The sequence below is a fragment of the Scyliorhinus torazame genome, chromosome 29 (genome assembly GCF_047496885.1).
Source record: "Scyliorhinus torazame isolate Kashiwa2021f chromosome 29, sScyTor2.1, whole genome shotgun sequence".
Lineage (NCBI taxonomy): Eukaryota > Metazoa > Chordata > Chondrichthyes > Carcharhiniformes > Scyliorhinidae > Scyliorhinus > Scyliorhinus torazame.
Genome location: NC_092735.1, coordinates 32,124,793 through 32,148,203, shown reverse-complemented (window position 1 = coordinate 32,148,203; position 23,411 = coordinate 32,124,793). Strand labels below are relative to the sequence as shown.

The window sequence follows — 23,411 nt, the reverse complement described above, 5'->3', positions numbered from 1 at the left end:
TCGGGTACACCGAGGGAGAATTCAGAATGTCCAACTCACCTAACAAGCACTTCTTTCGGGACTTGAGGGAGGAAACCCACGCTGACATGGGGAGGACGTGCAGACTCCGCACAGACAGTGACCCAAGCCGGGCATCGAACCTGGGACCTGGCGCTGTGAAGCTACAGTGCTAACCACTGTGCCACTGTGCTGCCCCTGCTAGCACAGCGACCACGGGACTGTCAGGGAAGTTGCAGAGAGAAAAATACAATTGGTCGCCATCCTGTTTCCTTGCATCAGAGAGTCATTGAGTTTCTTTCGCTTTTGTATTACATTAAGCACTGAATAAATGTTTACACAGGGTTGGTATTGTTCCCGGGCAGGCAATGGTTAGAGAAAGATTTAGTGGAGGTGGAGGTGTTCAAATGGAGAAGGTAAAGCTAATGTGGAGTAAATAAGGAGGAATTTACGCAAGAAGCCAGATTTGGCAGAGGGGTGGGAATCGGGGAGGGGGCTTTCAATATAATCCAGAACTCACTCCCTGAAAGAGCAGTGGAAACAGAGGCAACCAAGTTCCCATTACAAGATATGGGCATACCAGCAGATTAGCTGTATTCTTTAGCGACACATAGATTGATCAATTCTGCACACCTATGTAACTAACTAAACATGAACATGCTGTAAATAGTTACACTTCTTTGGAAGGTGAAGTTTCTTTAAAGGCATAGTGTGCCTTTAAGGGATTGCAACATGACAACACTAGAAGGAAGTGTGTCATGCGGTCCAGTTTACGTTTCACTTTTGCTTTCAGCAGCGCACACACTCACAGCTCTGGTACCTTCGAGCGTTGTGGATCTGTATGAATGTTCGCAATACAGCAAGCCTCAGTGAATGGACCCACAAAGTGTTTACTCAATCCCGTGCGAGCGATTGGTGCCTTCATGTCATTACAAAAACACAACACTCTCTTGCCCTCTTAGGACGGTATTTTTAATCCTTCCCACTGTCTCCTTGACTACTTGGACCAAATAGAGTAAAGTCTCCAGAAAGAAGTCGGCGTAGAGGAATTAAGATTAGAGTTTTGAGAAGTGTAGGTGCTGATGATTAGGTGGCAATGACACTGTGGGATGCTCAGAGGCATTCTTAAGGGGGTTGGTAAATATATTGGCAAAAAAGTTGCGGATACCTCGCCCTCCCTTACTAACCTGGGGTAGTGTACACCACGGGGAGGCAAGAGGCAGAAAACTCTATAATATATCTGGACAGCACAGTGGTTAGCACTGCCACCTCACAGCGCCAGGGACCCGATTTCAATTCCAACCTCGGGTGACAGTCTGTGCGGAGTCTGCACATTCTCCCCGAGTCTGCGTGGGTTTCCTCCGGGTGCTCCGGTTTCCTCCCACAGTCCGTGCTAAAATTGCCCCTTACTGCATGCGAGGAAATAAGTTACCTGATAACACAGAGTTATGCTTAACGAAGAACATTAGAACAAAATTAGGCCATTCGGCCCATCATTCCTGGTTGGCCATTTTGTTACCCATGTTGGCTCGACTTGTTAAACCCAGTTGCCTGGCATCTCCTGCCTTCCCAAGTAAACAGTCCTTTCCATTCTGATCACTTGAACTAATTGTGCATCCTTTTTTTGGGGGGGGAGGGGGCAAAGACCCCCATGGTGTTTTATTGTGCATCAATATTCTGATTGTTTTTAACAACATTTATTTCCTTTCTCTGCAAGAAACAACGTTCTCCATCAATCCTGTGAACACAACTGCCCTGCGAGTGGATTGGAGAAATCTGACTGAACGTTTCCAGCTGATTAATTTGACTTTAGGGGAAGTCAGGATATCATCAAACGAGAGCAGTGCCGATGTGATATTCAGTGGCCTTCAGCGCGGGGTGACGTATAATGTTTCCATTAGTGTCGGATACGCAAACTGCTCATTCGAAGACGTTCAACCAGGGACAACAAGTAAGTTTGTTATAAGGTGCAAATTTAAAAACATTTCCTGAGAAAGCCCTCTTGAGGGTAATGCTTCTTCCTTGGTCCCCAATCCTCCACTGGCTAGTGGGGCAAAATTACCTCACGTGGATCTTCATCTGTGCTTAGCTCATTGCTACATTGGTCTGAGTAAAACGTCCAACAATCAGGGACCCTGTGGGAGGAATGGAGTCACTCAGAGATATCACTCGGACTATCCTTGTGACATCAGGTGGGGACAATGCCAAGCCTGAGATCAATTAGCTGTCAATGGATGGTATAATGCATTGTGAGAATGAGCTTCCCACACGGCAGCATAGTGGTTGGCACTATGGCTTCACAGCGCCAGGGTCCCAGGTTCGATTCCCACTTGGGTCACTGTCTGTGCGGAGTCTGCACGTTCTCCCCGTGTGTGCGTGGGTTTCCTCCGGGCGCTCCGTGAGTCCCCACAGTCCAAAGATGTGCAGGTTAGGTGGATTGGCAATGCTAAATTGCCCTTAGGTTAGATGGGGTTGCAGGGTTACGGGGGGGGGGTTAAGTAGGGTGCTCTTTCCAAGAGCTGGCGCAGACTCGATGGGCCAAATGGCCTCCCTCTGCACTGTAGATTCTATGATTCTACCCTGGCAGAATCCTAGACTGTCATTGATAGGGGTTCTCTGTTAGAAACGGTGCACTGCTCCATCAAGTCTAAAAACGTACTTTTTAAATAAATATTTCGCGTTTTGGGTTGTGAAAGAGTGATACACACCATACTGTTCAGAAATGATGAGTCTTTATCAACACTTCACACCCTGGACTGGATTCCCCGTTCCTGAGTCTAAGTGCTCCGGCCAACGGAGGATCCACGGCGGACAAATCGGCGTCACCCTCTCACCGATTCCGCTACCGGTGAGGGGCTAGCACCGGAGCCGCGTGGAACACTCACAGAACATCCGAGAAACGGTGCGGGAATCACCAGGTCCGTGATGGACACGCGCAGGACTGACAAGTTGCAGCCGCACGTAGACTATACATCCCCCCCACGCACACACCGATCACGGCGAAAAAGATGGTGCCGGTTGTGCTGGACCGCGTCCCCATCTATCCCGATCCCACAGCCAGCCTCCCGCCCCCCCCCCCCCCCCCCCCCACTACTCCCCCCCAGCCCTGGCAGGAGCTCCCCCCCCCGGCCAGCGGCATAACGAATTATGGCGGCACCAGACACTGCCCGTACGCCCCCTCTCTCTCCGCAGCCACCACACCAGGTTCACGACTGTTGAGAGCCCACGTGGACCGAGCCATCGGAAACACGGCCCATCGGAGGCGGAGCATCACGGGTGGACCCGCTAATGAGATGCGAACGTGGTTGCAACAACCGCGGCGTGCATCGCAATGTTGCCGTTTTGGGGGGGGGGGGCGGAGCAGCACGATTTGGCGTCAAACCGGCGCCTGCCGCGATTTTGGCGTCGGGAGTTGTTCTCCGCCCAATGGCCATTCCCGATTTCACCGTCGGCCACCGGCGAATCTCTCGCATAGACAATGTGGTCCCGTCTGTACCCAGTCAGTCTCCCATTCAAGTAGCTGCACCTTGTGGAGACATTGGGCAAAGTGGAAGCGTTGGAATCTCTGTGTCCACATGCAGGTCTTTGTAAACACCCCAAGATAGTAGATGGTCAGTCAGTCTGGCAGCCACAGCCAACAGGAGCTCCTGAGATCCTGAGACTTGTATGGATTAACATGTTTATTAATAGCTCAAAACTATGTATATTGACACAGGGTACAGTCCAGGCTGTGAGTTAACTCCATGCTTGCTTCTACACAGGTCTCTGTCCAGTCCTCGACTGGCCCTAGTCTCATGTGTCCCATCACACTCTGGGCGTTACGGTTTCCCGTTTCCACATTACCCCTTCCTATGCCAGATACCCCCGTCTGCTACATGATTTTGCTGCCGTAAGTCCCATCACTTTCAATGCCCCATCACAGGTTCACTATTGAGCCACATCCAGCAACCAAACAGTAGCACGCTCCTTTAGGTGACCATCCAGTTTGGGAACACAGAGCGAAGACCCTTTCACGCTGACAAACTCTCTTTGCCTTTCTGTGAACAGATCCATCTCCGGTCACCAATCTGTCTCTGGTGAACAGGACAACAGAGTCACTCGCAATAAACTGGACGGTGCCCGAGGATACAAGAGCCTCAGAATACAGGTACAATATCACGGTCATCAGTGATACTGGGCTGTCCACAAAGAGCTACTCTACTGGGATGGAAGAGAGCATGTTCCAAGTGGCGGGCCTGCAGCCTGGAGTCAAATATAACCTGACAGTGAAGTCAGTCACTCCTGAGAACACGCTGAGCGATCCGCGGATGGTGAAAGACACCACGAGTAAGTGTTTTAAAAATAAATTTAGAGTACCCAATTCATTTTTTTTCCAATTGAGGGGCAATTTAGCGTGGCGAATCCACCTACCCTGCACATCTTTGGGCTATGGGGGCGAAACCCACGCGGACACGGGGAGAATGTGCAAACTCCACACGGACAGTGACCCAGAGCCGGGATCGAACCTGGGTCCTCGGCGGCGTGAGGCAGCAGTGCTATCCACTGCGCCACCGTGCTGCCCACGAGTAAGTTATCCGTACAGGAATTTCTTTACTCAGAGGGTGACGAATCTTTGGAATTCCTTACCCTAGAGGACTGTGGAGGATCTGTTGTTATGTCCAAGACATACGGGGATAATGTGGGAAAATGGAAAAGATCTAATTTAATGATGAAGCAGGAAAGGGGAGCTGAATGACCCACTCCTGCGCATATGTCCCATGTTCTCTCCACCTCTTAAAGGGACTGCCACTCTGCATGAGGGACAAGTATGTGTGGATTTTGCAGCTGATGACTAGCATTTACCTGCCAGCTGTAGAGAGTTAAAATGGAAGAGATCATTATGGAGGCTAGACAAATTCAGTCTCCAGAATAGTACTGGCTAATTCAGTATCCAGAATAGTACTGGTAGAGATTTCATAGCGAGCTCGTTACAGATTTGGGTGCTTGGATTGATCCAACTAATAGTCACAAGAGAAAACACATGTTCAAATCTCAGACCCAAACAGGCCTTGCGAAGGGGAGGGGAACGAGAACGAGAGGTTCAAGAGAGGCGGAGCGGAGCTCACCTTATTGTGCAAAGAAAGGCAGAAACTTTGTATGTACGAGGAGAACATTTCCATCTGGACATCCTAAAACTCTTTGCAGCCTAGGAACAAGCCTTGAATTGTGGCCACTTTGTAAGCAAAATGCAGTTGTTTTGTAATGGGCTTGGAGGGAGTGCAGTGTAGATTTATTGTGGAAAAATTACACACCCCATTGTGTAATTCCTGGAAAACTGGTTAAGAGAGACTGTGGTCGAAGTTTTAAATATACCAACAATTAAGGGAAGCTGATGGGGTACATAGAGAGAAACTATCTCTGTTAGTTAGGGAATCTAGGACTACATCTGGGACTAAGGTAAGGCTTTTTTTATATACAATTCGCTGGGACATGGGCATCGCTGGCTGTGCCCACATTTATTGCCCATCCCTAATTGCCCTTGAGGGGGCAGTAAAGAGTCAACCAATTTGCTATGGGTCTGGAGTCACATGTAGGCCAGACCGGGTAGGGATGGCAGATTTCCTTCCCTAAAGGACATTAGTCAACCAGATGGGTTTTTCCGACAAAGGTTTCAGGGTCATCATTAGACATTTTCAATTCCAGATTTTTTTAAAATTGAATTCAAATTTCACCACCTGCAGTGGGGGGGATTCGAACCTGGGTCTACCAGAGCATTATTCTGGGTCTCTGGTTAAATAGCCCAGCGGCAATACCACTGTGCCACCGACTGAAATTGGGGACGCCTCCTTCAAGCAAAGGATGGGTAGATGTCTGTAATTCTCTTACGCAAATCAGTTGCTTCTTGATTGATGGATTCCGTTAACGAGTGTGTCAGGGGGTGGGGTTGGGCTGCAGATCGGCAGTGATCACAGTGAATGGTGGAGTAGTCTTGGGCTAAATGGCCTCCGCCTGTTCCGCATGGAGCGTTACCGCTGACGGTTAAGCGAGGACTGCGGCCCTGGAATTTTCGGAGACCTCCCGAGCTTCTCCGGAGAGGAGCTGAAACTTTACATCCGCCCGACCCACCAGATGGGACCCTGGTTTAGAACGTGGGTCGGCATTCTCGGGTCGCGGGATTCTCAGCGCGCCCCCAGCGGCGTGGGGCGGTTTCGATGGGAAATCCCATTGACAAGCGGCGAGCAGATAGAATCCCACCGCCAGCAAACGGCATGTCTCCGAGAAGCCCTTCATCTGTAAGATAGCACCTCCTGTTGCGTTACCAGCTTAACACAAACTTCCTTTTTGTAAAAATATACTTTGCTCCTAAGATATCCGAAGGAACGTCTCAAACATTTCAAAACAGCCGTCACACAAAGTGCAATAATATTTGGGTTCTCTACATCCCTCGTGTTGCAACTCTGAGCTGTTTCGACACAGTCAGAGAAACATCGCAGACATTTCAAAACGGTCATTGCAAATGGTACAAAGGTATTTTAAGTTATCCAATAGACCAAGTTACAGTCAGCTGCTTCCATACAATTGTGATACAATTCGCTGTATACATTAATCCTGTAGTGTTATTAGTACTCAACACTGACATAACCACTGTACTAATGATGGGTAATCTGACACAGAGCTCTTTGTTGAGTAATGACAGGATTCCAGGAGACTTCTTCATACAGGTGCAGCTTGGCACTGCTCCAGTTACCATATCACATGGTAACTTGCAGCCTTCCTGATGCAAATGTATAGCCAAGTGTTTCCATATTCAGCAGCATGTTAATCTGCAGGTTAAACTGCCTTGCACCGCAAAGCAATGTGACAACACCCCCGAAGCTGCCTCACTTATTCACTGACGTGTTGCCACTGCCTCATGTGAGAGACAGGCTGCTGTTTGAATCGCGCCTCTGATGCGAAGGGTCGTGCGTTCCTTTGACCGTAGGTCATTCTGGAACAGCCAGCATTGTCCTATAGTGGGTCATACGGGCAGCACGGTAGCATAATGTTGAGCACTGTGGCTTCACAGCTCCCGGGGTCCCAGGTTCGATTTCCCGCTGTTTGTGTGGAGTCTGCACGTTCTCCCCGTGTCTGCGTGGGTTTCCTCCGGGTGCTCCGGTTTCCTCCCGCAGTCCAGAGACGTGCAGGTTAGGTGGATTGGCCGTGATAAATTGCCCTTAGTGTCCAAAAAGGTTAGGTGGGGTTACTGGGTTATGGGATAAAGGGGATATGTGGCGGCGTGGGGCTCTTTCCAAGGGCCGGTGCAGACTCGATGGGCTGAATAGCCTCCTGCACTGCAATGTCTATGATCCTATGCTGTCGAAGAACAGACTGGGTGGAGAATCTCTCGCACTGACTCTCTCTCTTTCGCTCTCTACCTTTTCTGTTAATAGATCCATCTCCGGTCTCTAGTCTGTCTCTGGTGAATAAGACAACCAAGTCACTGGTGTTAAAATGGACAGTTCCCAACGACAACAGAGTCGCAGAATACACTTACAATATTACAGCCACGAGTGATACGGGGCCTTTCACTGCGACCTACACCACTCAGAGAGGAGCGGATCAGTTCCAAGTGTCAGGCCTGCAACCTGGGGTGGAATATAACCTGACGGTGAAGTCGGTCAGTTCTGAGAACACGCTGAGTGCTCCTGCGAATGTGAACTGTACCACAAGTAAGTTACCCTCCAAATCTAGACGGGAAAGCAGCTCCACTGAGGGTCTGTCTGGATTTTGCGGTAATAACTGACGTTTACCTCCAATCGGCAGAGAGTTTTATAGTATTCTTTCACAGGAAGTGGGTGTTGTTGGTTGGACCAGAGATCTCAAAACACTTAACGGCGAGGCATGGCACGATGGCAAGCACTGATGCTTCACAGCGCCAGGGACCCGGGTTCAATTCCGGCCTTGGGTGTCTGTGCGGAGTTTACACGTTCTCCCCGCGTCTGCGTGGGTTTCCTCCGGGTGCTCCGGTTTCCTCCCACAGTCCAAAGACGTGCAGATTAGGTGGATTGGCCACGCTTTGACCGATCCAATTGCCTCTTTGACCGATCCAATTACCACGGCAGCTGGCTGTGGTGCAGCATGGCTGTTGAAAGCTGGGAAGCTTCGCTCCTGGGATCTACACGGCTTGCAGTGCCTTGCGAGATTGTGTTGAATCTCGCAGGATGTTGCGATGTGAATCCCGGCCACAATGGGGGGGAATCACCTTTCAGCAAATGTGCATATTATAGCGATTCAGTAAGCCTCACTTTAATGTGCAGATTCCCGAGGTACCTGAGGCTTTGGGATTCAATCCTTTCGCCTCTGGGACCTTGGGCGAGTGCTGTTTGGTACTTGGGGCAGCTGCCGCCAAGGCGCAATGGGGAAAGACCACTGTGTAAGGTTTTACCAGCAAATGTACACCGAGGGGCGGGTAACAGTGTAAAGCCTCCTCGGTCTGGGTAATTAACACTCCAATGTATAAAAGAAACATGACAAAGAACAAAGAACAAACAAAGAAAAGTACAGCACAGGAACAGGCCCTTCGGCCCTCCAAGCCCGTGCCGACCATGCTGCCCGACTAAACTACAATCTTCTACACTTCCTGGGTCCGTATCCCTCTATTCCCATCCTATTCATGTATTTGTCAAGATGCCCCTTAAATGTCACTATCGTCCCTGCTTCCACCACCTCCTCCGGCAGCGAGTTCCAGGCACCCACTACCCTCTGCGTAAAAAACTTGCCTCGTACATCTACTCTAAACCTTGCCCCTCTCACCTTAAACCTATGCCCCCTAGTAATTGACCCCTCTACCCCGGGGAAAAAGCCTCTGACTATCCACTCTGTCTATGCCCCTCATAATTTTTTAGACCTCTATCAGGTCTCCCCTCATCCTCCTTCGTTCCAGTGAGAACAAACCGAGTTTATTCAACCGCTCCTCATAGCTAATGCCCTCCATACCAGGCAACATTCTGGTAAATCTCTTCTGCACCCTCTCTAAAGCCTCCACATCCTTCTGGTAGTGTGGCGACCAGAATTGAACACTATACTCCAAGTGTGGCCTAACTAAGATTCTATACAGCTGCAACATGACTTGCCAATTCTTATACTCAATGCCCCGGCCAATGAAGGCAAGCATGCCGTATGCCTTCTTGACTACCTTCTCCACCTGTGTTGCCCCTTTCAATGACCTGTGGACCTGTACTCCTAGATCTCTTTGACTTTCAATACTCTTGAGGGTTCTACCATTCACTGTATATTCCCTACCTGCATTAGACCTTCCAAAATGCATTAACTCACATTTGTCCGGATTAAACTCCATCTGCCATCTCTCCGCCCAAGTCTCCAAACAATCTAAATCCTGCCGTATCCTCTGACAGTCCTCATCGCTATCCGCAATTCCACCAACCTTTGTGTCGTCTGCAAACTTACTAATCAGACCAGTTACATTTTCCTCCAAATCATTTATATATACTACAAAGAGCAAAGGTCCCAGCACTGATCCCTGTGGAACACCACTGGTCACAGCCCTCCGATTAGAAAAGCATCCTTCCATTGCTACTCTCTGCCTTCTATGACCTAGCCAGTTCTGTATCCACCTTGCCAGTTCACCCCTGATCCCGTGTGACTTCACCTTTTGTACTAGTCTACCATGAGGGACCTTGTCAAAGGCCTTACTGAAGTCCATATAGACAACATCCACTGCCCTACCTGCATCAATCATCTTAGTGACCTCCTCGAAAAACTCTATCAAGTTAGTGAGACACGACCTTCCCTTCACAAAACCGTGCTGCCTCTCACTAATACGTCCATTTGCTTCCAAATGGGAGTAGATCATTTCCCTACCACTGAAGTAAGGCTCACCAGCCTGTAGTTCCCGGGATTATCCTTGCTACCCTTCTTAAACAGAGGAACAACATTGGCTATTCTCCAGTCCTCCGGGACATCCCCTGAAGACAGTGAGGATCCAAAGATTTCTGTCAAGGCATCAGCAATTTCCTCTCCAGCCTCCTTCAGTATTCTGGGGTAGATCCCATCAGGCCCTGGGGACTTATCTACCTTAATATTTTTTAAGACACCCAACACCTCGTCTTTTTGGATCTCAATGTGACCCAGGCTATCTACACACCCTTCTCCAGACTCAACATCTACCAATTTCTTCTCTTTGGTGAATACTGATGCAAAGTATTCATTTAGTACCTCGCCCATTTCCTCTGGCTCCACACATAGATTCCCTTGCCTATCCTTCAGTGGGCCAACCCTTTCCCTGGCTACCCTCTTGCTTTTTATGTACGTGTTAAAAGCCTTGGGATTTTCCTTAACCCTATTTGCCAATGACTTTTCGTGACCCCTTCTAGCCCTCCTGACTCCTTGCTTAAGTTCCTTCCTACTTTCCTTATATTCCACGCAGGCTTCGTCTGTTCCCAGCCTTTTAGCCCTGACAATTGCCTCCTTTTTCTTTTTGACGAGGCCGCCAATATCTCTCGTTATCCAAGGTTCCCGAAAATTGCCGTATTTATCCTTCTTCCTCACAGGAACATGCCGGTCCTGAATTCCTTTCAACTGACACTTGAAAGCCTCCCACATGTCAGATGTTGATTTGCCCTCAAACATCTGCCCCCAATCTATGTTCTTCAGTTCCCGCCTAATATTGTTATAATTAGCCTTCCCCCAATTTAGCACATTCATCCTAGGACCACTCTTATCCTTGTCCACCAGTACTTTAAAACTTACTGAATTGTGGTCACTGTTACCGAAATGCTCCCCTACTGAAACATCTACCACCTGGTCGGGCTCATTCCCCAATACCAGGTCCAGTGCCGCCCCTTCCCTAGTTGGACTGTCTACATATTGTTTTAAGAAGCCCTCCTGGATGCTCCTTACAAACTCCGCCCCGTCTAAGCCCCTGGCACTAAGTGAGTCCCAGTCAATATTGGGGAAGTTGAAGTCTCCCATCACCACAACCCTGTTGTTTTTACTCTTTTCCAAAATCTGTCTACCTATCTGCTCCTCTATCTCCCGCTGGCTGTTGGGAGGCCTGTAGTAAACCCCCAACATTGTGACTGCACCCTTCTTATTCATGATCTCTACCCATATAGCCTCACTGCCCTCTGAGGTGTCCTCCCGCTGTACAGCTGTGATATTCTCCCGAACCAGTAGCGCAACTCCGCCTTCCCTTTTACATCCCTCTCTATCCCGCCTGAAACATCTAAATCCTGGAACGTTTAGCTGCCAATCCTGCCCTTCCCTCAACCAGGTCTCTGTAATGGCAACAACATCATAGTTCCAAGTACTAATCCAAGCTCTAAGTTCATCTGCCTTACCCGTAATACTTGCATTAAAACATATGCACTTCAGGCCACCAGACCCGCTGTGTTCAGCAACTTCTCCCTGTCTGCTCTGCCTCAGAACCCCACTGTCCCTATTCCCTAGTTCTCCCTCAATGCTCTCACCTTCTGACCTATTGCTCCCGTGCCCACCCCCTGCCATACTAGTTTAAACCCTCCCGTGTGACACTAGCAAACCTCGCGGCCAGGATATTTATGCCTCTCCGGTTAAGATGCAACCCGTCCTTATATAGGTCACACCTGCCCCGGAAGAGCTCCCAGTGGTCCAGATAATGGAAACCCTCCCTCCTACACCAGCTGTTTAGCCACGTGTTTAGCTGCTCTATCTTCCTATTTCTAGCCTCACTGGCACGTGGCACAGGGAGTAATCCCGAGATTACAACCCTCGAGGTCCTGTCTTTTAACTTTCTGCCTAGCTCCCTGAACTCCTGCTGCAGGACCTCATGCCCCTTCCTGCCTATTTCGTTAGTACCAATATGTACAACGACCTCTGCCTGTTTGCCCTCCCCCTTCAGGATGCCCTCTACCCGTTCGGAGACATCCTGGACCCTGGCACCAGGGAGGCAACATACCATCCTGGAGTCTCTTTCATGTCCACAGAAGCGCCTATCTGTGCCCCTGACTATAGAGTCCCCTATTACTATTACTCTTCTGCGCTTTGACCCTCCCTTCTGAACATCAGAGCCAGCCGTGGTGCCACTGCTCTGGCTGCTGCTGTTTTCCCCTGATAGGCTATCCCCCCCGACAGTATCCAAAGGGGTATACCTGTTCGAGAGGGGGACAACCACAGGGGATTCCTGCACTGACTGCCTGCCCTTTCTGGTGGTCACCCATTTCTCTGTCTGCACCTTGGGTGTGACCACATTTACATAACTGCGATCTATGACGCTTCCGCCACCTGCATGCTCTAAGTGCATCCAATTGCTGTTCCAACCGAACCATGCGGTCTGTGAGGAGCTCCAGTTGGGTGCACTTTCTGCAGATGAAGCCATCCGGGACGCTGGAAGCCTCCCGGACCTGCCACATCTCACAGTCAGAGCACAGCACCCCTCTAACTGACATTGCGTCAATTAATTAAAAAAAAACATTTTTTTAATTTTAAAATATATTTAAAAAATATTTTTCAAAGTTACTGTCAACTATCTGTTTCCTAGCACTAGATTTCTAATAGAAATGCGAAAGCTAAATATAGTACTCTCCGATCTCTGGCTTAGATACTCCTCTAAATTATAATTAAGTAATTATGTTTAATTAGTTACCAATGCTTAATTTTTTTAATTTAGTGTAGATTTACAATGTAAATGTTTAAGAAGGAATTGTAACGTAAAGAGCGATATGTGCGTAATGTTATCAAAATTGAATGGAAGAAAGTCAAGGGAATGTGTAACTCTGATGGAAATGTACAGTCAAGACAATTCAAAATGTTCTGTAATGTTTAGTATAGATTTTATGAATAAAGTATATTAAAAAAAAAAAACTAGTCCCCACAAACGGGGACGGAACGGCACTCGTGGGAGTCTCAAAGGGGATCGGAGGCCCCCAGCTCCATGCCGATTAGGCAGTGTGGTGCCCTGGCACAGCTGGTGCCACCTGGATGCCAGCTGGCATGGGCATTGTCAGGGTGCCAGGTTGGCAATGCCAAGATGCCAAACTGGCACATTTTGTGCACACAATTGGGCCGGGGTTGCCCGCTGTGGGTGTTGAGGGGGGTGGGGATGACCCTCCCATATTGCATTCTTGCTTGTGGGTTTGGGAGGTCAGGATTGGTTTTGTAGGCCTCGGAGATCGGGGTGCCATTTAAAAATGGGGGGATCCGGCGAGCAGAGCTCCCCATTGTAAAACAACGGGGCTATGTGCGGCATTGGCACCGCTTTCCCTGTTCAGGCTCCTTAGTCAACGTGAGTCACGTTGAATAGCCATGTGTTTCTCAGCACTGCGAGCGCCAGGAAACACACGGCTAAACGCGCTCGCTTGGGAACATTGTTCCCTTTTGGGACAATTGCGCCCTTAGTGTCCAGAGATGTGCAGATTAAATGTGGTTGCAGGGATGGGGCAGGGGAGTGGGCCTAGATTATGTGCTCTTTGAGAGGATTGGTGCAGACTAGATGGGCCGAATGACCTCCTTCAGCACCATAAGGATTCCAAGGTTCTGTGAATGAATTAGTCTTGAATTGTAGTGACTAACCTATAGCAAACATTCAGCCGTTTTTGATGCCTTGGAGGAAGTGTCATGTAGATTTCCCAAATTGTACCTGGACGCCAATGTTTAAATTACCCCTACGGTGGCCGGCACCATGGGGTCCTCTGGCGCCCGTCCCTGATGCCAGGGGTACCGTCAGCTGGCACTACCGTCGCCAGGAGCTACTGTAGGTGTTGCCCTTGGTGGGCGGCGGCTGGGTTGGGTGGGGGGTGCGGCAGAGGGTGGGGTGCTGGGGTGGGGGACGCCCATACAGCCGGTTTCACTCTGCACAAACCTGGGCCAGGCTGGGTGTTCAGTGGGTGCGCAGCAAGATAGCCACGGTAATGGTGGTCTGTGCCTGGGCACCGCTCCAGCCCTGTGGGGGGGGTAACCCTGGCCACTCGGCCTGTTTACCCCCCCCACCCCAACCCCTGGCCCTGGCAACTCCCCGACCCCAGCCATCCCGGCCAGTGTCCTGTCCAGTAGCCCACAGTCGCTCCTCTCCGTGTCCCACCACCTCTCTCTCCCTCAGCGGCCACCGCGCTGGGTTCACTATTTTTTATTTTATTTAAAACAAATTTGTAACATTTACAGAGAGAAAAAAAGAGCCCTCTGCAAAGAGCCTTAACATAGTGAAAACGAACGGTGGGAAAGAATAAACATGTTAATAAGGCACTTCCCCTATCAGCTCTGTTTGCCCATACACCCCCCCCCCCCATCCCCGGGTGCTGCTGCTGCCGGTTTCCTGCACTGTTCCCTGAGAGTCTGCAAGCGACTTTCTCCCCCGGGGGGATCCCTGGTCACCCCCCCCTTGCCCACTTAAGTCTCCCCTGCTCTACTTCTCAGCTGCCCCCCCCCCCCTCCTGACCTCCCCTGCCCCCCGAGGCCTGACCTGCCATGTCAGCCCTGCTTGGCCCTAGCCCACCCCTCCTCCTACTCTCTCTGGTGCCCCCTGACCTACGCTGACCCCTGCCCTTGGCGCCTGACTGTCTCCCGCCCGAGTGCTCGGGCCCTCCCCCCACACACCAAGGACCCATTAACCTAATTGTATCTCCCCGTGCTGTTTCAAGTCCCTTAACAAGCCCCTAACCCATCCCCCTATCAGAGGCCCCGATCTCCCACCGAAAGATACCAAGTGCAGGGCCCTCTTTGCAGGGCCCCTCTCTTCCCCACCCCCCCTCGTTGCAATCTCCTAAAATCACCCTAAGCAGTGCGCCCTCCAGCCCCCGCCCTCTGTCCAGGCTGAAAACAATCTTGGATAGAACATTACAGTACAGGATAATTTAACAGACCGCCACCACACAACAGCTCTGAGAGCCCAGAGTCCTTTAGTTCAAGTCCAGCTTCTTCTTTTAATAAAAGTCCACTCCTAGTCAGAGCAAGTTAGGTTAACAGACCGCCGCCACTGTACAGCACTGAGAAAACTAAGTGCCCGTTAGTTCAAGTCCAGCTTCTTATCTTTAATGAAAGCCCAAACCTGTTCTGGTGTCTCGAAGTAGTAATGGAGTTCCTCAAACGTAACCCAAAGCTTCGCAGGATACAGCATTCCAAACCTCACCTGCTTTTTGTAGAGGGCTGCCTTTACCTTGATGAATCCTGCACGCCTCTTGGCCAGCTCCGCTCCAGTCCTGGTAGATGCGCACCTCACAATTCTCCCATCTGCTGCTCCTCGCCGCCTTGGCCCATCGCAGCACACGTTCCCTGTCAGCCAGCCGGTGAAAGCGGACCACCAAGGCCCTCGGTCGGTCGCCCGTCCTGGGCTTCCTTGCGGGGCCTCTATGCGCCCCATCCAACTCCAGGGGTCGAGGGAAGGCCTCCGGTCCCATCAGCGCCTCGAACATACCCATCACGTATGCACCCACATCTGACTCCTCGCAGCCCTCGGGGAGGCCAACGATCCTCAAATTCTGCCTCCTGGCTCTGTTCCCCAGCTCTTCAAGCTGCTCCTGCATCCTCCTCTGGCGGGCGTTCAGCTCCTCCACCTCGTGCTCCAGCTCCGTTACCGTGTCCGCCCGGCTGGAGAGCTTCACCTCGACCTCCCTGAGCGCCTTCTCTTGGACCGCCTGTGTCTCGACCATTCGGTCCATTACCGCCCTCATCGGGTCCAACATGTCCCTCTTCAGTTCGGCGGAGCAATTCCTGAAGAACTCCATCTGTTGCTCCCTTGGCCAGTGGGCCTCCGCTCCCTGGTCCCTGCCGTCTGCCATGCTTCGCCACCGGGTCTGGGGTCCCCGCTGCTCCCGCTTCGATCCTTGCCGCTCCACTCGACCACTTCTGGTCCAGCTGTCCATACCCCGGGTGGGAAAGCCTCTTCCCTATCGTCCCCTCCACCGATTCAGCTCGCCAGGTCCCGAAAAAGTCCGTTGGAAAAGGTCCATTTGCCCATCGCGGGCGGGAGCGATCCGACCTGCGACCTGCTTCCTCGAGGGCGCCACCGGAAGTGGTTTCACAATTTTTAAAAGCACAAATAAACTGCGCCGTCGTAAACTTGGCCCCTCGGAGGCGGGGAACCGCGGAGGCCCCAGAGAATACCGGTTCAAGCCCGCTAATGATATGCAAACGGTGTTTACTGTACGTGCGTTCCGGAACTCATTGACGCTGCTGTCGAGGTGACGGAGAATCGTGACTTGGCATCAAATTGGCGCCTGTCGCGATTTTGGTTTCAGAACCTATTCTCCGCCCAATCACATTTTGCAATTTTGGCGTCGGCAAACCATAAGCCCATAAAACATAGGAGCAGAATTAGGCCGCTCGGCCCATCGAGTCTGCTCCGCCACTCAATCATGGCTGATATTTTCTCATCCCCATTCTCCTGCCTTCGGAGAATCCCGCCCACTATATTCGCTGGTTAGGGAATCTAGGACCAGGGGGAGGGGGGGATGGTCTCAAAACTTCAGGATTGAGATTAGGAAACTTCCCCACACACACACACACACATACGGGAAAGAGGTTTGGAACTCGCTTCGAATGGTAATTAATGTTAGCTCAGTTCTTCATTTTGGGGATTTGTTGATTGAACATTATCAAGGGATGTGGGGCAAAGACAGGCATTTGGAGTTGGATCGCAAATCAGCCATGGTGGCATTGAATGGAGGAACAGGCTAGAGGGACTGAATGTCCTCCTCCTCCTGTTTCTATGTTCCTGGTTTATTTGCACACAGCAAGATTCCACAATCTGATGGCAGTTCAGAGAGAAATGCACATCTGGAATTTTAGGAGATTTCCTTGTCTTTTCATCCGAGGAGGAACTTTGTTTCACACTCACTTGCACCACCAGGTGGATCATGGGTTTAAAGCCAGATTTGTAAAATAGTGCCTCCGTCTCTGCCTCGATTACTGCACTGACATAACGCCTTCTCCTTGCGTGACAGTCTGCGCCGTCTGTTTATATATTAGATGTGAACATAGAATCATGCGCAAAATTCTCCCAAAACAGCGCGATGTCCGCCGACTGGCGCCCAAAACGGCGCCAATCAGACGGGCATCGCGCCGCCCCAAAGGTGCGGAATGCTCCGCATCTTTGGGGGCCGAGCCCCAACCTTAAGGGGCTAGGCCGACGCCGGAGGAACTTCCGCCCAGCCAGCTGGCGGAAACGGCCTTTGGTGCCCCGCCAGCTGGCGCGGAAATGACATCCCCGGGCGGCGCATGCGCGGGAGGGTCAGCGGCCGCTGACAGTTTCCCACGCATGCACAGTGGAGGGAGTTTCTTCCGCCTCCGCCATGGTGGAGGCCGTGGCGGAGGCGGAAGGGAAAGAGTGCCCCCACGGCACAGGCCCGCCCGCGGATCGGTGGGCCCCGATCGCGGGCGAGGCCACCGTGGGGGCACCCCCCGGGGCCAGATCGCCCCGCGCCCCTCTCCCCAGGACCCCGGAGCCCGCCCACGCCGCTTGGTCCCGCCGTTCAAAAGGTGGTTTAATCCACGCCGGCGGGTCAGGCAATTTATCGGCGGGACTTCGGCCCATCCGGGCCGGAGAATCGCAGGGGGTGGCCCGCCAACCGGCGCGCCGCGATTCCTGCCTCCGCCAAATATCCGGTGCCGGAGACTTCGGCAACCGGCGGGGGCGGGATTCACGGCAGCCCCCGGCGATTCTCCGACCCGGCGGGGGGTCGGAGAATGACGCCCATGATCACAGAATCCCTACAGTGCAGAAGGAGACCATTCAGCCCATCAAGTCTGCACCAACCCTCTGAAAGAGCACTCGACCTAGGCCCACTCCCCCCGTCCTATCCCCATAACCCCACCTAACCTACGCATCATTGGACACTAAGGGGCAATTTAGCATGGCCAATCCACCTAACTTGCACATCTTAGGAGGAATCCGGAGCAAACTCATGCAGACACCGCGAGAGCGTGCATAGACAGTCACTCCCATAGACAACGGGAGAGCATGCATAGACAGTCATCCAAGGTCGGAATTGAACCCTGACAAGGTGAGGCAGCAGTGCTGAGCACAGTTAGCACATGCCAGCACATGTTAATGTAAGATGTTAGTTATAATACAGCGGTTTGTCTTTTACCTTCAACAAGTTTATTCCGCATCCAGCACAGCAGAGTTACAGCCTCCTGGTGGTTCCCCTACAACAACTGCTCCGGCCGTGTCCATTTATGCTCTTCTGGAGGTTGAGTCAAGAACCGTAGTCTGTCTTTAATAAGGCAATTAGCTTAACGATGTAATTGCGAAAGCATGCACTTACTGATACATTGCCACATTGACATATTAGCTGTGAGTCCTTTCAAAGTCGGATCACAGGGTCACTGTGAAATCACAGCTAGCAGCAGTGTCTTGCAGTGGCTCGTCGAACCAAGGAGCACACAGGGTGGAGAAACTCTCGCACTAACTCTCTCTTTGCCTTTTCTGTTCAAAGACCCATCTCCCGTCACTAGCCTGACTGTGCTGAACAGGACAACAGAATCGCTGGTCATAAAATGGACAGTTCCCACTGATGCAAGAGCCTCAGAGTACAGGTACACTGTTATGGTCACAAGCGATACTGGGGCTTTCAATGCGACCAACATCACGAGGAAAGGAGAGGATGTGTTCGAAGTGACAGGCCTCAAACCTGGCGTCAAATATAACGTGACGGTGAAGTCAGTCACTCCTGAGCAAACACGGAGTGATCCGGAGACTGTGAAAGACACCACGAGTAAGTTACCCCCCAGCCCACCCCATCCCTCTTCCCCCCCACACCTGCTCAACCCCCCACGCTCCATCTCTTAAAGGGACAGTCACTCCACTGCGGGCCCGGTCAGTGACAAGCACAATCCTGCAAACAGTGAGGGTACTGGGCTCAAACGCAGCCCGCGCGGAGATTATTGGTGTCAGCCGGGCAGTCGATTGGGTCAGCCCAGTTGGCTTCAGTGCCACCATGTACTGGGACGCAGGGAAAGCCTCGGCCTCCCCCCCCGCCCCCGAGCTTGGGTCGAGTCTCCAATGACTCCCGCTGGAAATGCAGTTGTGGGAGCCAACTGAAGGCAGCATTGGGCTGTGAAGCCCCTCAGAGTCGCATAGCCAGCCACCATCTGGACTCGCACACGCCACCCCCCCCCCCCCCCCACCACCCTGGGGCTAGTACGTGGTCAGTTCCAGCCCGACTTGACCCGGAATCACAACACAAGTGAAATGAGATGTTATTTTAAAATACCCGAGGACCTGGGCTGAGTCCAATACACTCCAGCCACCAGGTTTGTACGTTAATAAAAAAGACCTTTTATCAATGAACGATAAAATAATTAAACTGGCAACAATGTTACTGACCACCTGATACGCCTTAATGAAAACACCTTTCCAACTTGCCCCACTCTATAAACACAGACAACATAGAGGGAAAGGGTGGTGGAGGGGGAAGAAAAAATGGTGATAAGGATAAAAGATCTCCGATGCACAAGGATGGCTCCAATTAAAGTCTTTCAGGAGTTCAAGCTCTTGCTTTGATGCTTCTTCCTTCTGAGCTTGAGAGGGTTTTCTCTGGCAAAGCTGTCTAGTTTCTTCCTAGATCCAAGATCATGTCTTCTGTATGGTAAAGATGTGCCCGGCCCTCACTGGTTTTTAAATCGTAAATCAGTCCTTTACTTCAGCGGAGGAAGAGGCAGACGGCACGGTAGCACAGTAGTTAGCACTGTTGCTTCACAGCGCCAGGGTCCCAGGTTCGATTCCCGGCTTGGGTCACTGTCTGCGCGGAGTCTGCACGTTCTCCCCGTGTCTGCGTGCATTCCCTCTGGGTGAACAAAGACCAATACAGCACAGGAACAGGCCCTTCGGCCCTCCAAGCCTGCGCTGACCATGGTACCTGCCAAAACTAAAACCGTCTGCACTTAAGGGGCGAAATTCTCCGGAAACGGCGCAATGTCCGCCGACTGGCGCCCAAAACGGCGCAAATCAGTCGGGCATCGCGCCGCCCCAAAGGTGCGGAATGCTCCGCATCTTTGGGGGCCGAGCCCCAACCTTAAGGGGCTAGGCCGGCGCCGGACAAATTTCCGCCCCGCCAGCTGGCGGGAAAGGCCTTTGGTGCCCCGCCAGCTGGCGCGGAAATTACATCTCCGGGCGGCGCATGCGCAGGAGCGTCAGCGGCCGCTGACGGCATTCCCGCGCATGCGCAGTGGAGGGAGTCTCTTCCGCCTCCGCCATGGTGGAGACCGTGGCGAAGGCGGAAGGGAAAGAGTGCCCCCATGGCACAGGCCCGCCCGCGGATCGGTGGGCCCCGATCGCAGGCCAGGCCACCGTGGGGGCACCCCCCCAGGGCCAGATCGCCCCGCGCCCCCCCCCCCCCCCCCCCCCCCCAGGACCACGGAGCCCGCCCGCGCCGCCTTGTCCCGCCGGTAAGGTAGGTGGTTTAATCTACGCCGGCGGGACTTCGGGCCATTCGGGCCGGAGAATCGCGAGGGGGGCGCCCGCCAACCGGCGCGGCGCGATTCCCACCCCCGCCGAATATCCGGTGGTGGAGAATTTGGCAACCGGCGGGGGTGGGATTCACGCCAGCCCCAGGCGATTCTCCGACCCGGCGGGGGGTCGGAGAATCTCGCCCAAGGAGTCTGTATTCTTCCATTCCCACCCTATTCATATATTTGTCTAGATGCCTTTTAAATGCCGCTATCGTACCTGCTCCCACCACCTCCCCAGGCAGCGCGTACCACATATTTACCACCCTCTGTGTAAAAAAACTTGTCTCGCACATCAGTTCTAAATTTTCCCCGTGCACTTTAAACCTACGTCATCTTGTACTTGACTCTCCTACCCTAGGAAAGAGCATCTGACTATCCACTCTGGCCATGGCTCTCATAACCTTGTAGACCTCTATCAGGTTGCCTCTAAACCTCCGTTGTTCCAGTGAGAACAGGCCGAGTTTATCTAACCTCTCCTCATAGCTAATGCCCTCATTACCAAGCACTATCCCATGCTTGGGCAGCATGGTAGCATAGTGGTTAGCACAATTGCTTCACAGCTCCAGGGTCCCAGGTTCAATTCCCGGCTTGGGTCACTGTCTGTGCGGAGTCTGCACGTCCTCCCCGTGTGTGCGAGGGTTTCTCCCGGGTGCTCCGGTTTCCTCCCACAGTCCAAAGACTTGCAGGTTAGGTGGATTGGCCGTGATAAATTGCCCTTAGTGTCCAAAATTGACATTATTATTGGGTAGGGTTGCTGGGTTGTGGGGATAAGGTGAAGGTGTGGGCTTGGGTAGGGTGCTCTTTCCAAGAGCCGGTGCAGATTCGATGGGCCGAACGGCCTCCTTCTGCACTGTAAATTCTATGATTCTATAAACCGCTTCTGTAACCTCTCCAAAGCATCCACATCCTTCAGGTAGTGTGGCAACCAGAATTGTACAAAATATTCCAAATGAGGCCTAACTAAGGTCCTTACAGCTGCAACATGACTTGCCAATTTTTATATTCAATGCCCTGATCGATGACGGCCAGCTCATCGTGCTCCGGTTTCTTCCCACAAGTCCTGAAATACGTGCTGTTAGGTAATTTGGACATTCTGAATTCTCCCTCTGTGTACCCGAACAGGTGCCAGAATGTGGCGACTAGGGGATTTTCACAGTAAGTTCATTGCAGTGTTAATGTAAGCCTACTTGTGACAATAAAGGTTATTATTAATTATTATTAAAATGAGAGAGTTCCTTCTTCATTCAAGGTCTTATCACATCTGACCAGCTCTCTTAGAAGCATCCCACAGGAACCATTCACCGACTGTTGTCAGCCAAAACACTGTCCCTGGCAATCCCACCGATTTCCCGCAAGATAATTGAACCAACGTCCTCCAAAACCGGTCCTCAGTGCCAACGGGTCTGAGTTCTTCTCTACAAAACAAATCCTGGAGCACACTGTCCTCATTAGCAGGCTGCCTCCGCGTAATCCATAGAATCCCACAGCGCAGAAGGAGGCCCATTAAATCTGCACCTTCCTGCTGAAAGGGCACCCTATCCAGGCCTATTCCACCGCCCCATCCCCGTAACTCCACCTAATCTGCACATCTTTGGACTGTGGGAGGAAACTGGAGCACCCGGAGGAAACCCACGCACACACGGGGAGGATGTGCAAACTCCGCACAGTCACCCGAGGCCGGAATCGAACCCGTGTCCCGGGCGTTGTGAGGCAGTGATGCTAACCACTGTGCCACCGTGCCGCCCCACAGCTTAAAGGCGCACTCTGATTATGAGTCTACAGACCAAAAATAATAAAGTAAAACAAAAGAAATGGGAACAAGGGGCGGGATTCTCCCCTACCCGGCAGGGCGGGGGGTCCGGCGGGACGGAGTGGCGTGAACCACTCCAGCGTTGGGCCGCAGTGGGTGGCGCCCCGCCTGCCGGCAGGAAAGGGGCTTGGCGCCGCGCCAACCAGCGTCGAGGGCCTCCGCCAGCCGGTGCGAGCTGGCGCATGCGCGGGAGCACCAGCGTGTGTTGGCGTCATCCCCGCGCATGCGCAGAGGGATTTGCTTCCGCACCGGGAATGGCGGAGGACCACGGCCTCCGGTGCGGAACAATAGAGTGCCCCCCACGGCACAGGCCCGCCCGCGGATCGGTGGGCCCCGACCCCGTGCCGCCAGGTCCCGCCGGTAAGGGACCTGCTCCAATTTACACCGGCGGAACCGGCAAAGAACGGGCGGGACTTCGGCCCATCGCGGGCCGGAGAATTCGGTCAGCCCCGGCGCCCATTGAGTCGCACCGGACCCCGCCATTCTCCGAGGCGGGCGGCACGACTCACACTGGGCCGGTTTTTGGGAGGGGCGGAACAATTGGGAGGACGGTGGGGGCGGGAATCACGCCGACCTCCGGCGATTCTCCCACCCGGCAGGGGTGGGGTTGGAGAATCCCGCCCAAGGACTCTAACACATGAGAAATGGGAGTGATTTTGGAGAGAGATTGACAGTGCGACTCACGGAAGCCTTTACGCCAAACCTGATATATAATAAGAAGTCTTACAACACCAGGTTAAAGTCCAACAGGTTTGTTTCGAATCACTAGATTTCGGAGCACTGCTCCTTCCTCAGGGGAATGCAGTGCTCCGAAATCTAGTGATTCGAAACAAACCTGTTGGACTTTAACCTGGTGTTGTCAGACTTCTTACTGTGCTCACCCCAGTCCAACGCCGGCATCTCCACATCATGGCTGATATATAATGGGATGGCTCCTGAACAGTCCCACACTCGGTGAGAAATTTGCATCTGTTTATCATCAACTTCCTGTGTGGCTGGATTTTATTTATTTATTTATATTTTTATTTTAAATTTAGGGTACCCAATTCATTTTTTCCAATTAAGGGGCAATTTAGTGTGGCCAATCCACCTCCCCTGCACACCTTTGGGTTGTGGGGGCGAAACCCACGCAGACATGGGGATAATGTGCAAACTCCACACGGACAGTGACCCAGAGCCGGGATCGAACCTGGGACCTCGGCGC

At 52.2% G+C, this 23,411-nt stretch overlaps 1 protein-coding gene across 1 annotated transcript in view; it reads left to right on the top strand.

Annotated features, from left to right (window-relative positions):
* Positions 1-23,411, top strand: part of LOC140404004 (receptor-type tyrosine-protein phosphatase H-like) — a 96,988-nt gene that overhangs the window by 33,944 nt on the left and 39,633 nt on the right. Inside the window, exons 3-6 of the mRNA XM_072492344.1 lie at positions 1,715-1,948; positions 4,045-4,323; positions 7,407-7,685; positions 18,384-18,662. Of these exons, the coding sequence (XP_072348445.1) occupies positions 1,715-1,948; positions 4,045-4,323; positions 7,407-7,685; positions 18,384-18,662 (1,071 nt within the window). The remainder of the gene's footprint in view (positions 1-1,714; positions 1,949-4,044; positions 4,324-7,406; positions 7,686-18,383; positions 18,663-23,411) is intronic.